Genomic DNA, 24,949 nt, shown 5'->3' with positions numbered 1-24,949 from the left:
ACTTGGTTCTTCGGAATAAGGCAGACTTGGATGTCTCCAAAAAATGCTTAACAAAATTCAGGAGTGAAAGTAAACGTCGTATAGAAGCAGGTCTAACATGACTTGATCTGTTCAAATACAGATCAAGTCTGGGTAAACAGATAATACTTTCACATACAACCATGTACCAGAGACTGTTATTCGATTTTATAGAAATTCAAGTCACCGCAAAATTGTTACCGAGTACAGTTAGCATGGTCTTCACCTTGCTCTCCCATCTTAATCCATCTTGCGTAGGTCACGTAAAATTGGTTTCTAATCTTTACCGTCACCATAAACTTTAGAAACACATAGTCATTATCTACTTGTCGCGCAAAACTTCGTTAATACAGACAGATTCAGTCTACAGTCTGTACCCTTTGCATCAACGCACATCAAGTAAATCATCCATAGTACACTTGTCCTTTACTCCTGCTGAGTTTAAGTCTGGGTCGTTAAGTCGTCTTTTAGTATTCTACTTTTCGTTCTTGGCTTCAGAAATTTCCCCTCTACAAAAAGACTTCGGAAAACCCATTCGACACCAGTCGTACCCGTATTGTTGTCTAACAAAAATATTTGAACAACAATTTCCTGGTACAGTACCCGTGTAAAGTGACTAGTATTAAGGTAAACAACTCCATATGATTATTTATCTTTTTTGACACGTTAAAAGTTTGAGGTAACAAAGCGTATTGTTCGTAGAGATCAGACATTCATACAACAATAAGTGTCATGGTGAAAGAGGTGATTTTCCAGCGACGTCGAGTTCAAAACTATAGCAGTGGCCTTCTCTTATATATGACGTTAAATGAGAAATAAATCAATGTTGGCTTCTGGTTTCAAACAGACACAGATAGCGGTCTCTTGGGGGACAGTCCTGTGTTTTACATGAGATGAAAGGGTCGAATTTAAGAGTTGCAAGGAAATATTTAATGTGTATTTACTCGTGAAACTGTTTCTGCCTTGACAGATGTGTGGTTTTACGGTCAGGTGGCTGGTTTAAGGTGTTGGTTTGAGTCGTATTTTAGGTCTTGTTAAATGCTCAGTAAATCATAACTGCGGACAGAAGCTTTCGAGGCTCAGCGTAATAACTCCTGACTGCTTTCTGGGGATTCTCTGTGATGTTTATGATCCGCTTTACCAGCTAGATCGCAGTGCACAGGAAAGCATAAAGCACCGTCACTGGGATCCGCTTTCAAATCTTTCCATAAATCTGACACATGAAAAAAAAAAAGGCGGGAGTTAGTTCACAAGCATGAGATGAACATAGAGAAAAATAACCGGTCTTATCACCGGCTGCTGCCCACGCACAACCAACACTACATTTTTCACTTCCCTCTTTCAAAATATGACTCATTTACTTCTTATTCCAGGATATCTAATACTGTTAAAGCTGAGAATTGTACATATTCACACGTTAAATCTACAGATGTGCTCGCAGGTGAGGCTTCTGAAGTTAATTCCCCATTTTTACACCAGCATAAACCCAGATGCAATTAATGCTTTAGCTCAATGAATTCAGTTCACCCTGCTCAGATACCAGACAGTGTGTAAACGTACGTGCTTGCATCCTCTCTTACTTCTTAGTTTCAGTACAAATACAGGAAACAATCTGCTGAACGCAAGAGATGAACTTCCTCTGCTCCCCTGGAGAATGACAGGTCACCAGAAGGTTGTAAATAATGAACTTCATGTCAGTCACGTGACTTTTATTTATAATTTGCTTCCTGCTTTCAACCAGAGCTCCAATCGAGTTGTTTTCTAGGACGACCCAGTAACAATGTGATTTTTGCATTTGATTTTGGATTATTGCAGAAAATAATGTCTCTGTGAAACGTATGATACTTGCACATTATCTTCATATCAACACTGCTAAGCTAAAGGTGGCTAATGTTGGGCTATGAAGGAACTACAGCACGGTCACATGACTTCACGTCACACACCGCTAAGCTAAGGTGCTAATGTTGGGCACAAAGGAACTACAGCACGGTCACATGACTTCACGTCCACCAAACCGCTAAGCTAAAGTGTAATGTTGGGCTATAAAGGGACTACAACACGGTCACATGACTTCAACCGTCACCACCTGCCTAAAGCTAAAGTGGCTATGTTGGGCTAAAAGGAACTACAGCAACGGTCACAATGACTTCACGTCACGACCGCTAAGTGTGCTATAAAGGACTACAGCTCGGTCACATGACGTTCACGTCACCACCGCTAAGCTAAAGTTGGCTAATTGTTGGGCTTAAAGGAACTACAGCCACGGTCACATGACTCACACGTACCAAACCGCTAAGCAAAGGAGGCTAATGTTGGCTAATAAAGGAACTACACAGGTCCCATGGACTTCACGTCACCACCGCAGCTAAGGAGGCTAATGTTGGGCTATTAAATGGACTACAGCGACGTCACATGACTTCACGGTCCACCACCGCTAAGCTAAAGGAGGCTAATGTTGGCTATAACGGTACATGCACGGTCACATGAACTTCACGTCCCAGACCCGCTAAGCTGAAGAGGCTAACGTGAGCAATAAACAACTTGTTAGCCAACCGCCGTTTTTAAATCCACCAGTGGGTATTTACTGAAGTATTTTATGTCGTACAAACAAAAATATGCTCAGCTGTGTTAACCACAGATCTTATTTCAGCCAAAAACACATTCAAAAAACCCATTGACGAGCGAGGTCAATTGCTAAAATGCCAGGGTTATCTTTCATGTAAGAGAAGGATAACTGTGGTTGGGAATCAGCTCAATACACAAACTAGCATGTATAAAATTCTTTCGAGCTGAATCATCCAACAACACAACTAACACACACACACACACACACACACACACATCACACCACACACCACCACACCACACACACACACACACACACACACACACAGCACACACACACACACACACACACACCACACACACACAACCACAGACTCAGACTCAGACATCCACCACGCCTTGTTTTTCCTCTGAGTGTCCTCTGATAAACTGCCCTCTCTCAGCGTCCGCTAAATGACCCCTGTCACCGAGGCGTTGCAGCCAGCGGTGCAGACACCTCGCGGAGAGGAATTGTACGTGGCGGTGTCCCGCTGTCTGCAGACAACAACAGAAACCAGTGACAAAGACAGACAGAGAGAGAGGGGGTGGTGTTGTACAGTGTGTCTGTGTCCCGCAGACAAGGAGACGAAGGACAGAAGTCGCTCTAAACTCCAGCTAACCTCGAAAAAACCAGCCACAGGAGGGTGAAGAGCGCTCACATCATGCAACCGTCTGAGGAGTCTAGACTGCCTCTGATTGGCTGTTCCACTGTCACAGCTGAGCAAAGAGAACAAATGACTATCCAGACATTTTAAACAACGGTAGGCTTGTCTATGGTTTAAGTTTATGGGCCCTCAAAAACGCTTCTTTTAACGAAAGTCCTTTTTATTAAACGTGTGTTTTTTAAGTTATTTATATAGCACCTTTCAACACAAGGCAATTCAAATGCCTTTACAAAAAATGAAAGCACTGAAGAAAATGGCATTTAAAAATAAAACAGTCATTCAAAAGCAGAGATGAATAAAAAAAAAACATGAAAAAAAAATAATGAATAAAGTACTGTGCAGTTTGAGATATGAATGAGTTCATGTAAGGTGGAAATATATGGATCTCATCTCAACCTTCAAAACACACCTTTTTAAAACTGGCATATTCAATATCTTAATATGTTTTTCAAACTGATTGTTGTTTTAAATCTTTGTTTTTAAGTCTTGTATTACGTGAGATCTTCTTTGTTGCTTGTTTTAATTATTATAATTATATATTATTATTGTTATTATTTATTATAAATAATAATTTATTATATTATATTATTAATTATTAATGAAAGGCTTTACAATAATATTAGTGTCTATTATTATTAACCAAAATGAAAGGATTATATAAAATCATATAAATTCAATATTTTAATAATAACAATAATGTCCTGATAAAAAAAAAATTCATAAAAATGTAATGCATAAACAATGATTTTTTAAATTAGAGTCGAAAGTATTCAAGCATCAATATTTAAGGAATTTATACGAAAATATTACGAAATTATAGTAAAAATATTTATTATTTGAAAATTATATCTCTTTAAGGCCTCAGACATGAAAAAAAGATACATGAGAAATAATCCTTATAACTTCTTTATTCTATTTTAAACAATTGAAATATCTAGATCAGAAAGTACATATTGGACATATATGTATATAAGGGTATATAAGTTATGGTTTTTAAATAACCCTAAAATTAGCTTTATTGAAAGTAGAGTATAAACTCTAAGACGTACATTGGTGGTAAATTAGTCACTGTTACCATGCATGTAGAAAAACTATCCACCTAAAAACAAAAAAAATCCTCACAACAACACACACACACACCACACACAACACACACACACACACCACACACACACACACACAACAACACAACACACACACACACACACACACTGTGTATGCAGGAGCGATGTGGACGGTGTGTCTGAGAAAGTATTTGGACCTATGAATGCCTACAGCTCGACACACACAAACACACACACACGCACAACGAACACACACACACACACACACACACACACACACACAACACACACCACACACAACACACACACACACCACCACAACAACACACACACACACACACACACACACAACACAACAACACACATCCAACACACACACGTGGTTTAACAAAGAGACGATGATGAGACGGGGTAGTCTTAGAATTTACTATGAAATGGCTAAACAAGCTCGACTCTCTGCTAAAAACAACACACACACACACACACACACACACAAAACACACACACACACACCAAAACACACCACCACCCACACACACACACACACCACACAACACAAAACAACACAACACACACAAAACCCACAACACACACATACACACACACAACCACACAACAACACACACCAAACACACACACACACACACCGAGGTTTCACACACAATAAACAACTCGAAAACACATCTAAAAAAACACCGGTAAAAACATAGATTCACACGTTTGTCATTTCCTGCTCGAGGCGCTACAGACGGGACTGCAGAGGAGCCGAGCTCCTTCCAGTCTAAACTCTGAGTACCATCTCATTATTTCCAGACTGTCTCTTGAAACGCTGCCCTTAAGATTCACTAAAGAGCAGCTCTGAGACTCTGCATCATCCAGGGATTAACCGAGGAGAGCAAAGAAGCCACGGAGGATTGGTAATGATGGTTCCTTGAAAGCTGTGGAGCTCAATCCAGCTTCACGTGGAGAACGTATCGGAAAATAAACGTTTATAAGACTTATCGTGACACAATGGCTGCGCACATCTCACTGTTGTTGAGCAGCCCGCAGATTGACCGTGAATGCCTACCCGTGGTTCACACTGATCGTATTTGGCTTCAGGAAATTCCAAACGGTTAATAATTGATTGGTACAATATCCGAAATGCTTCCACAGAAGTGAAGAGATCATGAGACAGGACATGGCCAAGTATTCTTGTTTCTCATGAATCTGTGGTAGCCGCTGTGTAAACTCTCACGGGTAAACAAGCCTGAAGCCAGTCATTATTTACCCGAACCCACAGTCATATCTCTGTAAAAGTGTGTACATGTATGGGAGAGGGGGAGTTGTTGACACAGCGGGGGAAACCCTTATCAAATACTGTGTGTATAATCTGTTCCTGTTTCCAAAGCAATTAACCTCGCATCACAGTGCGCTATCTAAATCTGAAATGAAATTGTTAGCTATTTGAATCTCAAACTATGACATGTTTGCTCTGCACTGTAGGACATGTCTCCTCCACAGAGAAGAGGACAGGTTGGGGCGGAGAAGTAACGGTTCTTTATTCCCTCGCCAAATGAGTTTCAAACCCACAAGGAGACCGATGTGTGACAGTTTGAGAGTTTGAGTGTTAATTATTTTGTATTTATTTAGGGNGGATGCCATTCCCATCCCAGAAAAACAAAAGCAGAAGAAACAAAGATACAGTCAGTAGGACCACTTCAACATTTCACAAACAAAAATAGGTTGATAACCAAATATGGTTATCAACCTATTTTTGTTTGTGAAATGTTGAAGTGGTCCTACTGACTGTATCTTTGTTTCTTCTGCTTTTGTTTTTCTGGGATGGGAATGGCATCCTATATGTTATTGTTATGTCCATGTTTGTGTCTTTAGCCTGCACAAAATAAAAAATTGGCGGCCCACTTGCAATGCCTTTGCGGACCACTAGGGGGCCGTGGGTTGGGAACCGCTGATCTAGTAGATTTATTTTTTAAAAATGAACATTTATTTTTTTTAAAAATGAACATTTATTTTAGAAAAATATATTGGTTTGGTACAGGCACTGTTTCAACCAATTTCCTTTTTAACCAACTGATTTTGGGATAATCATTTAAGAGAGTCTGACAAAAAGCGATTATCCCTCATGGCATCTACCTGGAGTAACATGTTTTCCCTTTACCACTCACCTGCTCCTCTGCTATTCTGGAGGTGTTCTGGAGTTTAATGATGGTTTGGTTGAAAGCCTTCTGCATCTCATCCATCTGCTTTCGGTACCTTGAATCAAAACATGGTAGAAGAAATCCTGATATTAAAGCTGCAATGGTCAGGCGATCAGACCATTGACTGAAAAATAGTCGCAATTGTAATGCAAAAGAGGCCGAAAATTGCTGTTTTCAACTGATATTTTTATAGGTTTTGGACCGAATTAACAAAACATTTAATGAAATCTAGGACCGCAATTGACAATTAGAATTTCCTCATCCACTAATCTGCCAATTAAAACAAATATATATATATATATTGAATAAACAAATAGTTAAAAACATCAATTGCATTTAAAAACATTTGAGAACAGTTTAAACAGACCAATGTAATGTCTTCACAGGGCTATGAACATTTTCTTAACACTAATCTACTAACTACTCTTAACAATTGGTGATTATTATCATGTCAATCGACAAATCAAATCAATTACCTCAAGTAATCTTGGATTTTTCACTATTTTATAGACCACATGATCAATCAAGAAATAACCTGGCAGATAAATCAATTGTAAAAACAAAAGTTAGCTGCGAAATATGGCCCTCTACTCTATACAAGAAGGACGACAACCATAAGCTGCTTTCTTTGTCTACATCCCTGTTCCTCACCTCTGGCTGAGCTGCTCCAGGTAGCGCCCGCTGAGCGACATGTTCATCTCCAGAGCCTTGATGCGGTTGTTGAGCCTCATGAACACAGACTCCTTCTGGCTGGTTCCGTGCACAGGGTTCCCGTTCGGCTCCGTGCCGTTGGGGGTCTCTGCGTAGATGTCCGAGGCGGCCGGCTTTCCACCTGATGATGATGACGATAAATCCTCCGCAAAATCCTCTAGTTTTGTTTCTGTGACGACTATGTGACCACCGGAGGGTTCTAGTTCGATAACAGAGTCTTGAGCTTCAATGTCACCACCTCCAGGTACTATGAGGGGGTCAGGGTCTAAATGAGGGGAGGGGACGGGTTGGAGAACTTGGGATTCATCTGTCGTATCTTGGGTTTCGATAGGGGCTTCTATCTCCGTTTTGGATGCCTCAACGTCAGACTTTTCTTCTGTCGGTGCCACAGAGGCATCGTCCATGCTTGGTTTTACAAAGATGGAGCTAGAGAGAGAATCTGAAGGCTCTATTTTCTCTTCATCCAGCACATCCTGGCTCTTCTCTGGCTCCTCAGAGGACATCTGTGGTGTCTCCACAATGGGAGTTGGTTTAGCAGGGGATGAATCAGCGACCGTAGGGAGGATGGAGGTTTGACTGGGCTCCAGCAGAGGAGGTTCCGACATACACTCTTGATGAGATTCTTTGTCGGTGCCTGGTGTTTCTGCGCCGCTCTCTGGCTCCTGTTCAGACGCTTGTTCTTCTTCATGGGGCTGATTTTCCTCAATGTGAGGTTCAGGGGAGGCAGAGGGGGATAAAGGAAGTTGCCAGGAAGGTGTTTGGATGGGAGGAATCACTTGCTTTCTGTTCACCGTTTGGCATTTCCTTTTTCTGGACAGCAGGGCGGCACACTGCTGGTGGAGATACTCCTGCAGGGAAGCAGCGCAAGAGCAAGAAGAAAGCAGTGAACAGTAGATCTGGATCTCTTGCTCATTCTTTTTCTCTTTTTCTTCTTCAGGCTCCTCCTCCTTATCCAGAAGGATGATGGTAGAGCTGATGTGTTCCTCCGCATTTTTCTCTAAGGGAACGATGATATTTTCCTCCACTGGGGGGAGCTCTTGTTCGATAGTTTCAGCAGTGGGTGTCTCTGAAGATGGGGCTTCAGTGGCAGGGCTATCAGGGTCTGGGAAGATATCTTCCACTTCAGATTGTGGACTACAGAAGGAGGAGAAGAAAGTACATCAAATCAAGAGAATTAAGTGCACAATAAGGCATCTGCGAGTTATGGTTAAGGGGATTAAGTATTATAACAGATCCTATTGGCTCCGTTTTGTTGTCATTTATTATTGTTGTCACTGTACTCTTTTTTATTAATTAATTGATTAATTTATGTTATGTGTGAGGTGGCAGGTTGTTTTAATACAAATGTAATGCATTTTATGATTTTAATAATGAAATGTATCCTTCAAAATGTTTGGTTTGTCGATTAGGAATTATGAAAGATCAAACTGACTCTGTTTTGTATTTGAATTACTATTGTATTTCATTTACTACTTCAAAAGTGTTATATGTATGATTTGCTTGAGTGGGTGGTATTGTCTCCTCATCAAACTGTTGTGTTTTCTGTATTTCTTATGAAAGATGTTTTTAGACTTACACTATAGTGAGGTCTGTAGTTTGGGAGGTGGTTTCAAGTATGGGTGATGGCTCGGTCGTGTTCACTTCCAGAGATGAAACGTTGCCTACAAATTAAAAAAGACAACCTTGAGTGTACACATGAATAATTACAACCCACAGTAGTCAAGGCCAACATATTGTCAACATCTTAAAAGTAGTGAATGCTATCTCCTTAAAGAAAGTTGAAGTGAGAGCTGAATACACGGGTCATACCTTGCATCTCTTGGCCTCCGCCGAGAACATTGACAGCAATATTATTTACCATGTTTAAAATGACATCTGAGAAGGAAATGTAAAGAGCAGTCAATACAGCGATCCACGTTGATAGTAGGAATCATTTTGCAGGCGAAGTTGCTATATTTACCCTTTGCTGATCCAATCAGATTGTTGGATAACTCGACTTCTCCAGGCGTGTGTCCAGCAGGATCATCTGTAAGGAGTAGGGCACTTTAAAAACACATCAATCACTTGCAGGAACATTAAAGCACAAAGATACATGTGAAAGTCAAACCACTATGATTTTATGGAGTGACTATAAACTTAACTTCTAACCCTCAACTCAATGGGGGAATTACATATTTATATATAGTGTGTCTTGCATGCTGCGAACATTTCCAAATGTACCAAATTCATTATCTACAAATATACTGAATGTTTGGTCGCTGCTAGTAATATATATATTTGATCGTTCTAAATTATTTTACATTATTCCTTAAACACATATTTAAAGTGTGATATGTAATGGAAATATGGATGCAACTGCAAATACGAAGTTGGTAGTCATTTTTCGTAACTTATTTTATTGTACTTTTTTTTTTAAATCTTTAATATTTTTTTATGTCATAGTGGGAGTTTTGATGTAAAAGCATTAGGTATGTCGTTAAATAAATATGTTGTTGCAACCGTTTTCTCCTGGGAAAGTAAAACATGTTGGCCTAGAGCATTTTTTTACATTATAGATTTGTCTGAGTGAGAAAGGTACTTACTGAAGTTTTGGAAATGTTTTTTTTGTGAACAAAACAATTGAATAAGAATACAAATGTTTGTTTATTCTGTCAATTATAGTCCTGAAAAGGGTCAGAAAACGAAACTAGCCTAGAATGAACAATCAGTGCATTCTCCAGTTGCGATGTTGTTCTCAGTTCTCACCCAAATCATCGTCCTGATCATCGGGTCTCTCTGCGGGGTCGGCTATCTCCTCGTACTCTTCCACCATGCTTGTGCCAAACACTCTGTCAAAATAAAATACATCAGAATCATTCTTGAACCAAGCTCATGTAACAGTGACATCTGATCTCACTAGCCACTTAAAGTGATCCGGACTAAAGCCCACAACACACACAGGTCACACAGTGTCGGAGAATCCTCGAACAGCTGCTCCTTTTCTTCAACAGTTTCCATTACTGAAGCAGCTTTTGTGCTCAGGCTACAGCCAGATTTATCTATACAGTTTGCAGAAGTGGAAGCAACAGCTGCATTCGCCCTCCTGATTCCCACCATAGGCTTGATAGTGTGAGGAAGGGGGAATGTGAACTGAGCATGACCACCTGCTGAATATTACCTAATAACACTTGACACCATCTAGAGATCATGCAGTTCAAGCCATCATTAGGAAACACACTTTAAGCCTAGTGTTAGAATACATTATTTTATTTAAGTTTTCCGCACTCTCGCAGGAATATCTCCGCAATGGAGCGAGCTTAAGTTTCATTTTCCATTGCATGATATAGCCCAGCGCAACACCTTCGTCACACATGTTGCCACTTGTTTGAACCATTTTTAGGGGATTTGTAATCTGTTCTAGAAAAACTACGTGTTTTTAGGATTTCAAGAAGCGTATAAAATAAACAATGGATGTATTTTATGAACATTTATCAATGCTGGAAGTAAATTTAGATGTGTTAGGAGTTAGATAGAGTTAGATAGAGATTATATATCTAATATATGCATCCAATGAAGCATTGCATGAAGTCTGTTGATGATCAGAGGCTGTTGTTGGGGCTGCATAAACGTTTTTTTATTTTTGTTTTGTAGACAGACCATGCAGGCCTCAGAGAGTTAAACTTGGGCGTGCGACCATAGTTTTATTGTATTTTGTTTTGAAAATCCACAGCGGAGGTTTGTGTCGTACTACATGCGGTGTATTTTGCATTTCTCTCAGTAGCCAACGATCTGTGAGTCTGTTGTCTCGGACATAAACTCCGTAATAAATGTAGTTTACATTTCATAAGAGGTGTAAAACCTGTGCGCATTTTAAATCGCATTTGAACTAAATGCTTATATAATCTGTAGTTGTATTTGTATCGTTGATTTATTGTGTGAACGAGGCGATATAGAGAAGGTTAAGCTGTCATTATTAGGCTGTTATGTACTGTTGGAGTGGTGAGCAGGGCTATTGTTTTTGGATATTTGTGGAGTTAGGTGGTCCGCGAGTGTTTTTTTATTGGTTAAGAGGTCCTTGGTATGAAAAAGTTTGAGAAACACTGCGCTAGTGGATTGTCAACGGGGGGAGCCTCGCTACGGGGAAATTCTACATATGGCCAGTCCGCCCCTGAAAAATGTCTATGCACCCGTTATTATTAATTAAAAACAATTATACATTTTTTAAAAATTAAATGTTTTTAATTTTCAATTTTTCCCCACTTTGGGAACCCCTGGTCTAGACAACCAACAATCATGGATGCATACTGGATACAGTTTGGAGGCGGGGCCCCGTTAATTTCTACGAAAGTTACGCATTAAGCCAAAATGGACAGAATGTAGATTCATTGGTCCCCGAATCATCCGGGGACTTGGGCCCATAGAGCAAGCGCACTTGAGTTTTCCTTAAGCCCCGCCTCAAATTTGCCGTTCTTTGCTCAGTTTCGATAACTTAAAACAAATATTATTCGGGCCACCGGATAGATCAGAAGTTAGAGCTGGCGGCCCCTAGCGCTGTCCACTGCCAAGTATCTGGGTTCAAATCCCGAGTGCGCAGAACGTTTCAGGCAATGTCATCCCCTCTGTCTCCCCCTTTCACCTCTGTTTATCTAGAGGCACACCCAAAATATATCTTAAATGTTTCTTAAAATTGCACTGGTTTACAGACGTCTCTTTCCCAATGTAAGTCAGTGTAGTACCACCTTTTGGCATCTACTTACATTTGCTTTAACAGGTGGCTCACTTCCTCTGGGCTTGCTTACAATATTCAAATCCAAATAAAATTAATGTTGGAATGTGTTAGTTAACTTATCTTTACATAAATATTAAGAGCATAGTACCATAACCCAGACATCACATCAGTAGATGAAGGGTACAATATTATAATTGGATTTTCTGTAATGGAAACAATGTCATTCTTTTGTATACTTCCTGGGTTTTTTTGTGCTTTGGTTGTGTGTGTTTATAATGGAAATAAGAAAAAGATTAACCACTGTATAGACCGACCTAGTAACGATTGTGCAAACTGTAATATAAATACTATGGGACTTCAAATTAAGAATAAAAAAAACAATTGTACATACCTTATGAGACTGAGGGGACAGAAATGTTCAGAGCCAAAATGAGAGACCAGCTCGACCTAAAAGAAAAGGAAAAATATATTTAAATATTATAATTGAAATGGCTGCTGTATTTAGCCACACACAGATTAACACCTGCCGCAGTGGTTTCATTATTTACAAAACAGCAGAGCCGTGATTTAGTTTGACTGTGAATCAGTATAAAAGGCTCAAATTAAAAGAGCCTGTGACACGAGTTTCCCCCATCATCCAAACCCATCAATTTGAGTAAATATTATCCCCTTGAAAACCGTTACTGAACTGATTTTGGATATTTGTACTTTGNTAATGAAGAGTGGGATTAAAGAAACAATAAATGTTGTGTTTTTGGTGGTATTTGGTTGTCAACCTATTTTTGTTTGTGAAATGTTGAAGTGATCCTACTGACTGTATCTTTATTTCTTCGGTTTTTGTTTTGTTTTTGTCTGAGATGGGAAATTTCAATGGATTCAATGGATCATTAAAGTCATTAGGGTGTATCCTCTGTCTACCATGAATGAACACAATTTGGTCTCAATCCCTTGACTAGTGTTTAAGTTATTTCAGTCCGGGTAAAGTAGTGGACGAAAGAGAGTAAACATTACTTATTTGTGGCCACGTATGCGCTCTAAATCGTTCCTGAATTCAAAAACCCACAACCTTCCCCTCATTGGGAAATTTGTTTGCAGACCTAACAACAAAGTGAGCTATAGAGCTGCTAAAAAAGGTTGAACAGTTGAAAGGGATGTAACAAAATATGTCATTGTGTTTGTGTGCGAGTGTCTAGAATGGGGTGTATCTACTGTCAATAATTGCAAATTGCAAGTTACATCTCTCTTACCTCACAAAGATAGGAAATGCAATATTCCTCCAGTTCTGTACACATACTGTATGACAGCACTAACTGCCGACTGCTTCCTGACTTCTTACACTCTAACTAAAGCATGGCCTAGACGACGACATAGGCTGAAGTGAGTGTGTTGACACTGTATGTGTGTGTGTGTGTGTGTGTGTGTGTGTGTGTGTGTGTGTGTGTGTGTGTGTGTGTGTATGTGTGTACTTATCCATCAGATGTAATTACCTTGTGCATATGTGTGACAGTGATAAAGCCCAACAGCTACTCTCAGCACCTACATTAAAGCACCCAGTCCATTTTGATTTGCTGCCAAAAGCAATGACACATGAACGGTTGTGCGCGCGAGACCTATCGGTTGGAGGGCAAATTATCCATACCATGACTTAATTATGGTCTCCTTGTTTAATTGGAACGATCTTGACTTTGTCTCTGCATACCTTAGCACGGATCAAAGCATAGGTAATAACGCTTTGGCTGCCTCTGGTACAGGAAGTAAAGGAGTGGCATTGTGGTAATCCTTTCACATGTCCCTGCTTTCTATAGAGTGCCACAGTGACGCGTCCTAAAACCCGGAAGTAAGCTGCGCATGGGTTACTTCGACAAAAAAGCAATGCAATTTCTCCATAGGATTTTGGAAAATAGCTCGAAATAAGGTCTGTGGTTGACACACATTTAAGAGACGGATCACGTTTTGTTCAGTCGGATAAAATCCACATGTCTACCCTACTTTTACAATTTTCTAATCATAAATCTAATCGATAGATTTATGATCGATAGATTTATGATTAGAAAATGATAAAAGTATGGAGAAATTGCATTGCTTTTTTGTCGAAGGAATCCATGCGCAGCTTACTTCCGGGTTTTAGGACGCGTCACTGTGGCACTCTATAGAACAGCATTTCCCATCTTCATTATAACCATTTCAATGACTGATGCCTCATTAATTAGTTGTTACACTGAAAAGGCTATATATTGTTATTCATTGTAAGAGAGGAGAGGAAGAAAACATATGTTCTTAACAGCGTCACTATGGATTCAGGGCTGGAATTAGACTTTCAAACAAGCAGCATCACCCACTTGAGAAATCTCAAACACACAATAAGGGGGAGAAAAACAAAGGGAAGAGAAATGTATTGTGAAGAAGCACTTGTATTAAGAGGTAAGATTGGTTTTCCACACTAGAATGTATCCACCACGTCCTTGCAGTTGTGCTAACATTTGCTAATTAGCATTAAACACAAAACAGAGGCTGGTGGTGATGTCACAGGTTATTGGTCAGATTTGGTAAGTATTGTAAAGATGTGAAGGGATTTCGTGGGTAACAGGATAGTTTGAACCTGATTGTTTGCCAATCCATCTGATAGTAGGATATATTTTCCTCCTAACCATACAAAAATAACTAATTGTTGAACTAGAGAAAAGTCCTGTCTGCACAAAATTGAGATGTTTCACTGCACAAGCAAATGTTGACTTGCTGGTGGTGTCAAATCAAAAGTCAAGGGTTTGCACAAGATATTACTATTCACCATTTGAATGGACAAGTAGCTTCGATAATGGAAGATAAACATCCTTCCACTTCTTATTAGTGTTGTCTGAATCAAGCAAATACCAATTTTGTTTTTTGAGAACACAACATATATTTTCAATTTACTGTAAAGTTATTTCATTGAGAGGTAAGATTAGTCTGTTTACCACACTGGAATTCATCTGCTCCATCCTCGCAGTCTTTTTGGCCGTCGCATAGCCAAACGCTGGAGATGCAGTTCCCACTTGGACAAGCAAAGTGGCCCTCCTCGCACTTCTGCCCATGGGAAACTGGGACAAACAACACAAACAAGTCAGTCCTCTTAAAATAAAGCAATGTTTGAGGTCATTATATCTTCCTGAGCTCTCTCTGAATCTCTCATCCCACTGTCATTATCATCTCCAAAAAATGAGATCAGTCTTAAGTCTTTTCTAATTGAAGCTGGCATCCATAGTCTGTCTCAGAGTGTCTGTCTATGTCTGTGTTTGTTTGCGTAGGTTTCTCACCCTGACAGTTGGTCTCGTCAGCATAGTCCCCACAGTCGTTGGCACCGTCACAGATCCATGTCGGGTGGATGCACAGGGAGGTGGAGTTGCAGCTGATGAAATCCTTTTCCGTCACCCCCAGCTTGTAGAAGTGAGAGCAGTCAGTGTGGTCTGAATACAAAACACAGCGCCACAATTATTGTCTCGTCACCATGGAAGGAATTGAAGAGTCAAAGGGTGAGTGTTTAGACAAAAGTCAATACAAAAAATATATGAATAGATAAACAGATAAATAAATAAGTACATAAATATTTATATTTTATCAATAGTTATGTTTCTAATTACAATAAGCCTAATTTTAACTGAATCTGAGTGGATGTCTTTTTTTAACTTCTCTAATAAAACAAGTATGATGGCGGATCAGCAGGTGAGGCATCAATGTTTCTTTTGGCGCATACATTTAGAAAAACATCAATAAAACGAGACCTGGGCAGACATACAGTAAGTAACCAGATTCCTGTGATCTGCTACACCTCAGTTTTCTGCATATTTATTTGAGCCATACTGCAATTGAAAATCACAAGGTGAAGGACTCACTGCAGCTTTTTTCATCCGAGGCGTCGGCACAGTCGATGACCTGGTTACACCAGGCTGAGCTGGGTACACAGCTCCCATCCTTGCACGATGATTCCGATGATCCGCATGTGACATCTGGGGGAGAGAATTAGCATTTCAAAAAGCAATCGGAGGCAGATACAGGTACGGCTCAAAACAATACTTTCTGGGGGAGGTTTAAATAAGCTTCCTGTCCTGGCAGATAAGAAGAAATCTCTCTGATGAGTTGGAGAATCAGTGCTATAAGCACTGGCATAGTGCTATCACCCCCTGAGTGCGGTGCAAGAGCAAATGACCCATAATATGCGAGATGGGCATCTTGGTTTGTTATTAATTTACCAAGTACTGAACAATGGTTCCGCTCATTCCCCCAGCCTGCAACACATAATCAGTATATAACATACATGCTACTATAATTACATTTCCCTAATAGGAATGGAAAAAGTTATTGGTGGTGTCCCATTAAATAGCAAATGCAAGGCAGAAGATAAACTCCTGGCATACCATAGTTGGAAAGTGTGCATTAATTATGAAAACACTTCTATCTCCTTGTGGGCTTCTATCAGCTTGGTAGCTAGACCTTGATAACATCCCACTTTAGTCCAATTACAGCAGGGGAATGAGCAACTTTTACTGGATTATTTCAACATCCAAGGTTAAAAAACTAAATCAGTCGCAACAAATTGTCCAGGCAGCTTCACATGTTGGGGGGGCTTGTGAGCTACTTTGAATCTGTGCACTCTGATCTTGGGGCTCATTAGACGGTGAAGGCTTAGCTCAGCATGTGGCCTAGCGTGGCGTATTAATATGAGCATTAGTGTCGCCGGATCTTGCCCTCGGAGGCAGGACGGGATTGAAACGGGACAGATTGAGCCACAGATCAAACAGTTGCGACTCACTGCTACAGAAAGCTTCATCCGAGTTATCCCCACAGTCATCGATCCTGTCACAGAAGCGACTGTTGGCCACACACCGTTGGTTGTAGCAAGGTCTGAAACCCTTCCGGCAACTCCTGTTGTCTGGACACAGTGAAATTAATTTGAAAGTTAAACCATCCTCCTTTTAAGCGCTCCAAAATCAATCCACAAGTAATTATTTATAAGACAATTCATCCAGGTGTTTCTTACCACAGTACTGCATCTTCTCATCTGATTTATCCTTGCAGTGGGCTACTCCGTCACACGTTAGCTGGTAGTCTATGCACTCGCCATTTCCGCACTCAAATTCAGTGTGGATGTTGCAAGAGGAATTTTCTGCTGCAGGAGAAGACAATGAGGCTGTCAAAATCTCAAAGTTGTCTGCGCATATTGGGAAAACTTTGTAAAAGTATGTGAGTTCAGAGGCACTGTGTACTGTAGTGTAGGGTCAACATTTGTAAATGTCATTCAATAACCCAATTACCCTTAAACTGTTCTTCAACTTGAGGGAAGTCTGGCTGTGACATGCTTGGAATATTCTCATATTCAGTTAGCAGCTAACTGTTTTTTGATTCAGGGCAATGATTTAATAAGAAATGACAACATTTTACTAGTTGAAATTTGACAATAAATTAATTCACGGACCAATCTCTGTCTCTTCTCTGCTTTAAATGTTTTTAAATTAAACGTTTTCTTGCTCCAGTAATGAAACAAAATGGGGTGTGGTGTAAAAAGCTTGTCGTCCTCTAGCGTGACATCCAGGCGACCATCCAGATTTTTCCCTGAGTCACTTGCCATGTTTAGTCTGGCCAAACCTCCATCGTTTGAACAGCTCCTCCCACCTTATGGTCTATCCTCACATTGCATTTCAAATTCAACCTGCAATATGTCAAATTAGAGAGCCAGACACCATTGGAATAATTCAGTTGTGTGACTTTCAGCAGGTAAGTGTAACACCCCATGCTTTCAAATATGTTTTTCTGGCATAAACATAAAGTCCCAAATGATATAGCCTTATTTCCCCGAGCAGTATCGACTATGATTATTGGAATCGTTACAAACGGACTTGCTTAGTCGAAGAGAAAGAAAACAATCCTGCCTTTCTGTGTGTTTACGCTTAAAGGAATCAATTCAAATACATCAAAGGTTCGTGTAAACAGCACAAATAAGAGCCTAACTCAAGTGTGGACATAACCCAGGTTAAACCATGCATTTCAATGTTTTCATAAAGAGCGTCCTTTCAATCGATATGTGGTACCGACAATGTCCCGAGGGTTAGCACTTGTGGTTTAATTAAATCTAAAGCTCCTCATGACTTACACACGCATCGGTTGTCATCCAAGAGCACACGTTCTCCGCGGCAAGTGCAGTTGACCCTCCCATACGGGGTCAGGAGACAAAGGTCGCCGCAGCCTCCGTTCATGTGTCGACACGGGGACAGCTCACCTTCAATAACAATCAAACAGAAGTGATTAAGCGGCGAGAAGCAGTGAAAGAAAGAATTTCCCCCGGGGCACACTCTTTCTTTTAGGTCTGTGAAGGTCCAACGTGTTCAATTATTGGGCGGTTTGAAAAATAATACTAATTGGGATTATTTTGACTGTTACAATGTGATTCATGATATTGGAGGGATCGATCATTCTTTAATCTTAATTCCCACTATCATTGAACGATATATTACCTGATTATGATGTTATTGTTTGATGGCATCTGTATCAAACTTACCCTGTTGTGCTCTTTGGGGTTGTCCCTTTCCTGTAGTGTGTGATATAGGTTTTTGTGCATGTAAATGGTCTGCAAAGGCAACAATCCTAAAGTGTCTCTCCCACACACGTCTCCGCCCCCCCCATGCCTGAAACACCAGCTTTGGATTCCTTTGTTTACTTCTGTAACATAGTGACATCACAATGCAACACTATTTGCTAGCGCTAAGGGGCGGTACATCTCTATTAGGTTGACCAATCACAACAGAGCCGGCCAGCTAACCAATCAGAGCAGACTGCACTCTGGTTTCAGACAGAGGGAGAAAAGAGGTGCTGGCAGGATGAGAAAAATAAAGCACTTTTCGAACATTAGTGTCATTGTAGAGGGACAAAATACAAGTATGAACCATGAATATATGCATATTAAGGCTCTTTTAAGTCTGTAACATTGTATTTGTTCCATGATATCTCTGCAGTTTCAGAATACTTAATTCAAAAAGGTATTTTTTTACATATTTAGCCTTTAACAAGTATTGTGCTTCCTGTGATTTGAATATTGCACTGGTCCATATTGCGATTTCAATATAAAATTTGATTAATTGTGCAGCGCTATTCAATACACTCATGGGTTTTTTTTTTCCGAGCCTTCCTTTTTTACTACAATATTAGTCAGTGATTTTCCAAATAAATTCCATTTGAAGTTGACAAATGATTTGGGTTTGGTAAATCTATACAGGAGCTCTTGCTTTTTGAATCTGAGGGCCTAACACTAAACCTGATCATTACTGCTAATCGAGACGAAAGCCAATATAGATTTTCTCCTGTAAAATTAAATTACAGCAAAGACAGAAACATCTTGATGTGATGTGCTATGGCATGGCATTATCGATATTATCTGATAACATCAGGAAAAATGTATTTACCAGTAATCCAGAAAAAAAACTAATTTTTATGTGACATGTGTTTTTTTATTTAATTATGGGGAAATGCAACACTTAGAATTTGTTTCATTTAAAAGGATGAGCAGTGGTCAACATGTGAATTCAAAGAGTTGTTCCATTGTTAAAGGATACCTATATCCTCGCTGACAGGTAGCAAAAGTATAAAAGATGCTGCCTTATTTTTTCTTCCTCTGCCTTGGGCGCTGTGTGAAGCTCTGTGGGAATCATGTATTGCACTAAACCGCATGACCAAACTGCAGACATAACCCCTGGAAGAAAATGCGAAGGAGAAAAGGTAGAGAAGAAGCTTAGCAACAAGACATGTAGTGTTAAGTGTAAGTGTTAAGAGACATGTCTGTCCCTTCTGTTATTATCTGCCCTCCAGCCATGAGGATTGTATTCATTTGAGAATAAACAGTTCCTGTGTTCTGACTTCCAGGTAAACCATTTGTATGAATATTTAAATACAGGATATTCATTGCCGAAGAAAAAGAGGTTAACAATAAAAGACCTGAAGAAAGGATAAACTGGTTATCAAATCAACCATTGTTGCTCAGTGGACATTATGCTGTCGACCTGCAGCTGTGCCCACGCAGGTCAAAGGATGTGATTATGTTTCATGAAGAGATAAACAAGGAACCACATCGCTCTCGGCCCAACCACTGGGACACACTTAAGCCCACCTTCGTTTGTCCTACTTGGAAATAAAACTTTATACGACCCTTAAGAGACTCCCTTAATAACATAGGCTACTTATTTTTATTAATTACCTCTGAAACGTACTATTCTAGCGATTCTTAATAAGAACACCTTTATTTATCATTCATTTATCATACCCTTTGCCTTTTTTAGAGCTTATTAATCAGATATTATTAGCAAACACTGACACTAGCTAGCTGATAAGATATACTGTGTTGAATATTTTACTTTTAGTGTTGTATTTTCTTATTATTCTTGTTAATTTGTTCTTAGCTTTTTTAAATGTGTACATTTGGGTGTATCAGTTTACTGTTCCTTAACAAATAAACATAGTTCTACTTTTTTATAGATGTAATAATAGATTATATATCCTTTTTCAATGCATTTCCTGTTATAAATATTAAAAATAAATATAAAAAAACTACTGAAATATTTCCAAAAAACGTTTTTTAGGGTACTCTCTTACCAAAAGTGAATATTAACTTTATTCATTTACATCCGTAGTCACTGGATGAAGGCCACCATGTACAGGTTGATGAAGTAAGAGATAAGAGTACGTTGCAGTGAATAAAGATATTATACTTTGAGTCATATTGGTATTAGCCTCAACTAGCAAGAACAAACCTGGCTTTATTAGTTCCCAGCGCATTGAAGCAACAACAATTGCCGGGCTAGGGGAGGATACTGTATACATGCCTCAATATCCTCATTTTGTTAAGTACATCGTAAATACAGCAGTGTATTTATTTAGATCTGTTGTCCTTAACTACACTTTTTACACAATAAAAATGCTTATGTGTAAACTTCCGGCCATAAACACACATCATCGCCCACGCACCTGCCCACACAGAATACACAAATATTTGCAGACACAACATTGCATCCAATGGTCATCAAGCAGAGCTCATCTCCAGCTGTTCAAATACTCACAGTTGTTTGTGTCCCTGGCCACTGCTATAATTCCCATTGGTTGATGAGGTATGTCCGCTCGAAGTACCTTGGTGTCCGCGCCCGTGTACTTGTTTGATCGCAGCACGGACCTGCGGGCCCAATCCGACCAGTAGATGAAATCTGCATAGATGGCGAGACCGTAGAAGTTTCCCGCTCCCGATTTAACTATGACCTAAAAGAATATAGGGAAACATCTTCATGTTAAAAAATATCATGCCTTTCACCTTTAGAGTATCCCTTTTTCTGTGTTTTCCATTTCCTGTAGCATGTACATATGTTACAGTAGAGGCACAAAACACAAATATGAGCATAATATGTCCTCTTTGAGGCTTGTGCTGTCAAATGCCATTCATAGCAATGAACTTAGCACATTTAACAATATATGTGATTCTAAATGCCAGAATAGATAATCACATGTGCATTTATACATTTCAATACTTGTATCTCCAAATACAATACTCTTTCTAAAAACTGTCTGGCGAAAGCATCATCAGAATGTTGAGTGAAACCCTAGGAATAAATGTTTCGACTCATTAATCAACACATCACACGCGCTGCCCACATGACTGCTTAACCCAGATGTTGAGGGAGTAAATGACAGTGTCATTGGCAGGGAGGCATGAATCCATCAGATGGCTCCTTGTGGGACTCTCCAGGCTTGTGGGGGGGGGATCATGGCTGCCAGCAGATATGTAGTCTTAGTCATTAGTGGGACAGGCTTGTAAGCAGCATCACATTAGCCCTGTGCCATACTGGGATTAATAGGACAGGTGTTGATTAAAGGAACCCAGCATGTGGAAGCAACAACTGGCCATCAGGCAAGTGAGAGACAGGAAAAGAGGCCTAGTGTGGATCGCCAGATGGGGTCGAATGCAACATATTGATGGGAAATTAGATTTGGGAGACATTAAGTTTACAGCCAGTAACATATTACACTCTCGGAAGTTGTGTTTTGGATGAATGTGAACATATTCTGTACGTCCTTATCAGTCCTTTACTTTTCGATAATGTTGAAACAAGGTTCTTCCTTAACCATGTAGACAGACTACAAACCGATGACCTGAAGAGATATACATGACAACACATTGCTCACTCAAATGACACTTACCATTCCCACACACTCAAGTTATATTTGCCAAATTCCTGGTAAAAAGGGTATATTTCCCCAGGCCAAACATGCTGACATCTTCCCTTATTATGCACTCCGCTGCCCTTTGTGAAGCACTGCCGTCATTAACAATATGGGTCTCCACTCTCAAAATTGTACGGGGGAGTGGGCCATGCCAAAACTGCCAACGACACTGTCGGCATGTAATGGCACTGCTGCAGAGAGCGGGGGTAGCTGGGCCCTCGAGGACACTTCAACGCCATCCAAGTCTACATTCATATGACTACATACAGAATTGCTGTAATACAATGCCTTTTATTGTATCTATTCTAGAGCGTAACACATTTTTTTAAATTCCAACATTGCCTATTGCAAGTTTTAAAATATTGTTAATTGACAGGGAGCCAAGCCTTGTCTTCAAGAGACCCTATGTTGCTTTCCTGAAATGTGGTATATTGTTTTTTGTGCATGTAAATGGTCTGCAAAGGCTTAAATCCAAAATTCCCTCCAGGGAGAGTTTCTCTCCCCAATACTCCCCGCCCCCCTGCCTGAAAAGACTCCATTGGACTCCTTTGTTTACTTCGGTAACACAGGCAGTATGAGAGAAATTAACAATTGTTTGAACATTAAAGCATTTAAACATATCATAAATAGGCACAACATTAAGATATGAAACTTGAAAATGTGCATAATAATGCCCCTTTAAGAGTTACCCAAACACTCTTTGGGTATAAGCTCAAGTTAACAGCTACCTCTGTTTAATTTACACATTTTAATTGGAATGGTGAGTGTGCACCCTGAACGGTCTCACTGCAAAGCCTTCATTAGCAGGTCTAAGCCGCAGCGAGGGCAGGTGGGGGACCCGAAGGTGAAGATTCTCTGAGCCTTCTGACCCGGCTCGGGACACATATGGGTAACTAATTGAGATGGGCCAAGGTGCTGAGCTGCCGAGGTCATGTCAAGAAAAATTTGAAACTCATTGCAAGAAAAGGCAATCTTGTACTGTAATCTTTCATACATCCACTGATATATAATCTTTTATATATCCAGCTGGGATTTTATAAATTATGCATGCAACGTTTCATAGGCAAAGTGAGAACTTTCCTCACTGAGATTCTTTAGTTTAGCAGGGAATGACTTTTGTGATTAAGGAACCATCTGTACCCTTAGAGCTGAACTATCAGAAAGAACATCAAGAGGGTTTTCAGATCCTATCCGCTGCGTAGAGGATCATATTTCAGGAGCTCAATAGGGATGGGAAATTAAATGGAAGAATGTTGAGGAAAAGGGCATATCAATCTGACATCCTTGTTTCACTTAATTCGTTTTTTGTAATGAACATCTTCATCACTGAGAGAGATTCATGAAAATAAAATATTCTAATTAGCGAATCACTGGGGTGTTTTCATGAAAAACAATAGAAATGTCCAAGTTAATAACTTTTATCATGGCATAGAAACTTAAATAGACCGGATTAGGCAACTGCAATAATATATTTTACTCAGGGGGGCATTTATTTTATACTCACATATCTGCTGGTGCCATCAAAGTCACATCTCTCAATTTTGCCAAGGCTTCCATCTGAGAAGTAGAGCTTCTCCGCTTTGTGGTCAATGGTCAGTCCGTTGGGCGTCAGGATGTCCGAACTGACGATAATCCTCATGTTTTTGCCTGCTAAGGTGGACCTCATGATGCTGGGCCTCTGCTCGTTCCAGTTGGTCCAAAACATCAGGCTAAAATGTGGAAGGACAACCAAAGAAACGTTTATTTTATCGTCTTTAGTAATTTAGCTATAACAAGTGGCTTGATCGTAAAGTGAAGATATCATCCATTCTCTCCAAAGAATCACATCTTCCCATTTACGAATGTCTACCACCGGAGCAAGAACTACAATTCAATTATGTGTAGTCTAAAATTGAATCAGGGAGCAGGGATGATGGTTTTTGCAAGTGCTACTATAGCAACATGTCAATCAGGAGACTCTCTGCTATGCCGGCAAAACAAACCCTAATCAACAGAAAAAAAGCTTCTCCTCTGAATCAAATTAATGGAGGTTTAAGCATTTTTGTCAGTGAGTTATCAACATGTTGCCAAGACTTCCACGGGCCTGTCATCGGCTCCCCCTTTTTCGCCCCGAAGGAGCTCATCACCAATAACTAAGCTGCAATTTGATTAAACTGATGAGCATCGCACGTTGTGAGATAGAGGTCATATATTCGTAATCCTGCCATGTGAGGACATCTAAGAATACAAAAAACACAGATAGAGGAAAGCAGTAAATAAATGAAAGATCTCTATCTTGGTTCTTGGTACGGGTTTGCAAGATGGATGGTGAATGTATTAAATCTACAGCTATGCAGATAAACCACAGACAAATAGAGTTTGAAATAAAAATATCTTTCTGCCACTGGGCCCTTGCATCACACTATGATGAAGTCATGGTAGTCCACTCTAGTGTGATAATAAGGATTCCGGTTAGAAGTCACAACCAAGGGCCGCTAATTAATCACTCGAGTTGGAATTCTAATTATCAGACAGTGCTGCTGGAGTAGGATGGATATGGTGCCAAATTGCCGACCAAGGATATAGTCAGAGGTCAAGAAACTGTAGTACCGGACGAGGAGTGAAATACTGACTCTTTTAAGACTGCTCGCAGAAACAAATGATATTCATGATTATCCAAGAGTTAGATCTTTGACAGTAATACTGAGGTGTTCTTTTTGAACAACAGACAACACTTTTTCTGAGAGAACTGGCAACCAAAGTAAACTG

The 24,949-nt window shown here is 39.9% G+C and overlaps 2 protein-coding genes across 2 annotated transcripts in view; both read right to left on the bottom strand.

Moving 5' to 3' along the window:
* Positions 1–6,468: 6,468 nt before the first annotated feature.
* On the bottom strand, positions 6,469–12,426 carry LOC104966167 (SUN domain-containing ossification factor-like). Its single transcript, XM_010795321.1, has 7 exons — positions 12,363–12,426; positions 10,009–10,091; positions 9,224–9,289; positions 9,073–9,138; positions 8,840–8,924; positions 7,204–8,397; positions 6,469–6,607 (listed from the first exon to the last, which is right to left on the bottom strand). The coding sequence occupies exons 2-7, from the start codon at positions 10,073–10,075 to the stop codon at positions 6,484–6,486; spliced, it is 1,602 nt and encodes a 533-aa protein (XP_010793623.1). The 5' UTR covers positions 10,076–10,091; positions 12,363–12,426; the 3' UTR covers positions 6,469–6,483.
* Positions 12,427–14,896: 2,470 nt separating this feature from the next.
* LOC104966548 (low-density lipoprotein receptor-related protein 1B-like) overlaps positions 14,897–24,949 on the bottom strand; it is a 53,537-nt gene continuing 43,484 nt past the window's right edge. The window contains exons 22-29 of the mRNA XM_010795732.1: positions 23,706–23,910; positions 21,049–21,241; positions 18,096–18,221; positions 16,986–17,114; positions 16,758–16,877; positions 15,841–15,954; positions 15,265–15,414; positions 14,897–15,048 (exon numbers count right to left, since the gene is read on the bottom strand). Of these exons, the coding sequence (XP_010794034.1) occupies positions 14,897–15,048; positions 15,265–15,414; positions 15,841–15,954; positions 16,758–16,877; positions 16,986–17,114; positions 18,096–18,221; positions 21,049–21,241; positions 23,706–23,910 (1,189 nt within the window). The remainder of the gene's footprint in view (positions 15,049–15,264; positions 15,415–15,840; positions 15,955–16,757; positions 16,878–16,985; positions 17,115–18,095; positions 18,222–21,048; positions 21,242–23,705; positions 23,911–24,949) is intronic.

Source organism: Notothenia coriiceps, unplaced genomic scaffold, assembly GCF_000735185.1.
Source record: "Notothenia coriiceps isolate Sejong01 unplaced genomic scaffold, NC01 NC01_scaffold00037246, whole genome shotgun sequence".
Classification (NCBI taxonomy): Eukaryota; Metazoa; Chordata; class Actinopteri; order Perciformes; family Nototheniidae; genus Notothenia; species Notothenia coriiceps.
This window is presented reverse-complemented; position numbering and strand designations above follow the sequence as displayed.

Bases quoted from the DNA above. Each gene is read 5' to 3' on its own strand.
- LOC104966167 (XM_010795321.1), bottom strand. From the start codon at position 10,075: ATGGTGGAAGAGTACGAGGAGATAGCCGACCCCGCAGAGAGACCCGAT. The intron at 9,139-9,223 runs GTAAATATAGCA...TTTCCTTCTCAG, and splicing joins TCTGATTGGATCAGCAAAGG to ATGTCATTTTAAACATGGTA. The intron at 6,608-7,203 runs GTGAGGAACAGG...TTTTGATTCAAG, and splicing joins CTGGAGCAGCTCAGCCAGAG to GTACCGAAAGCAGATGGATG.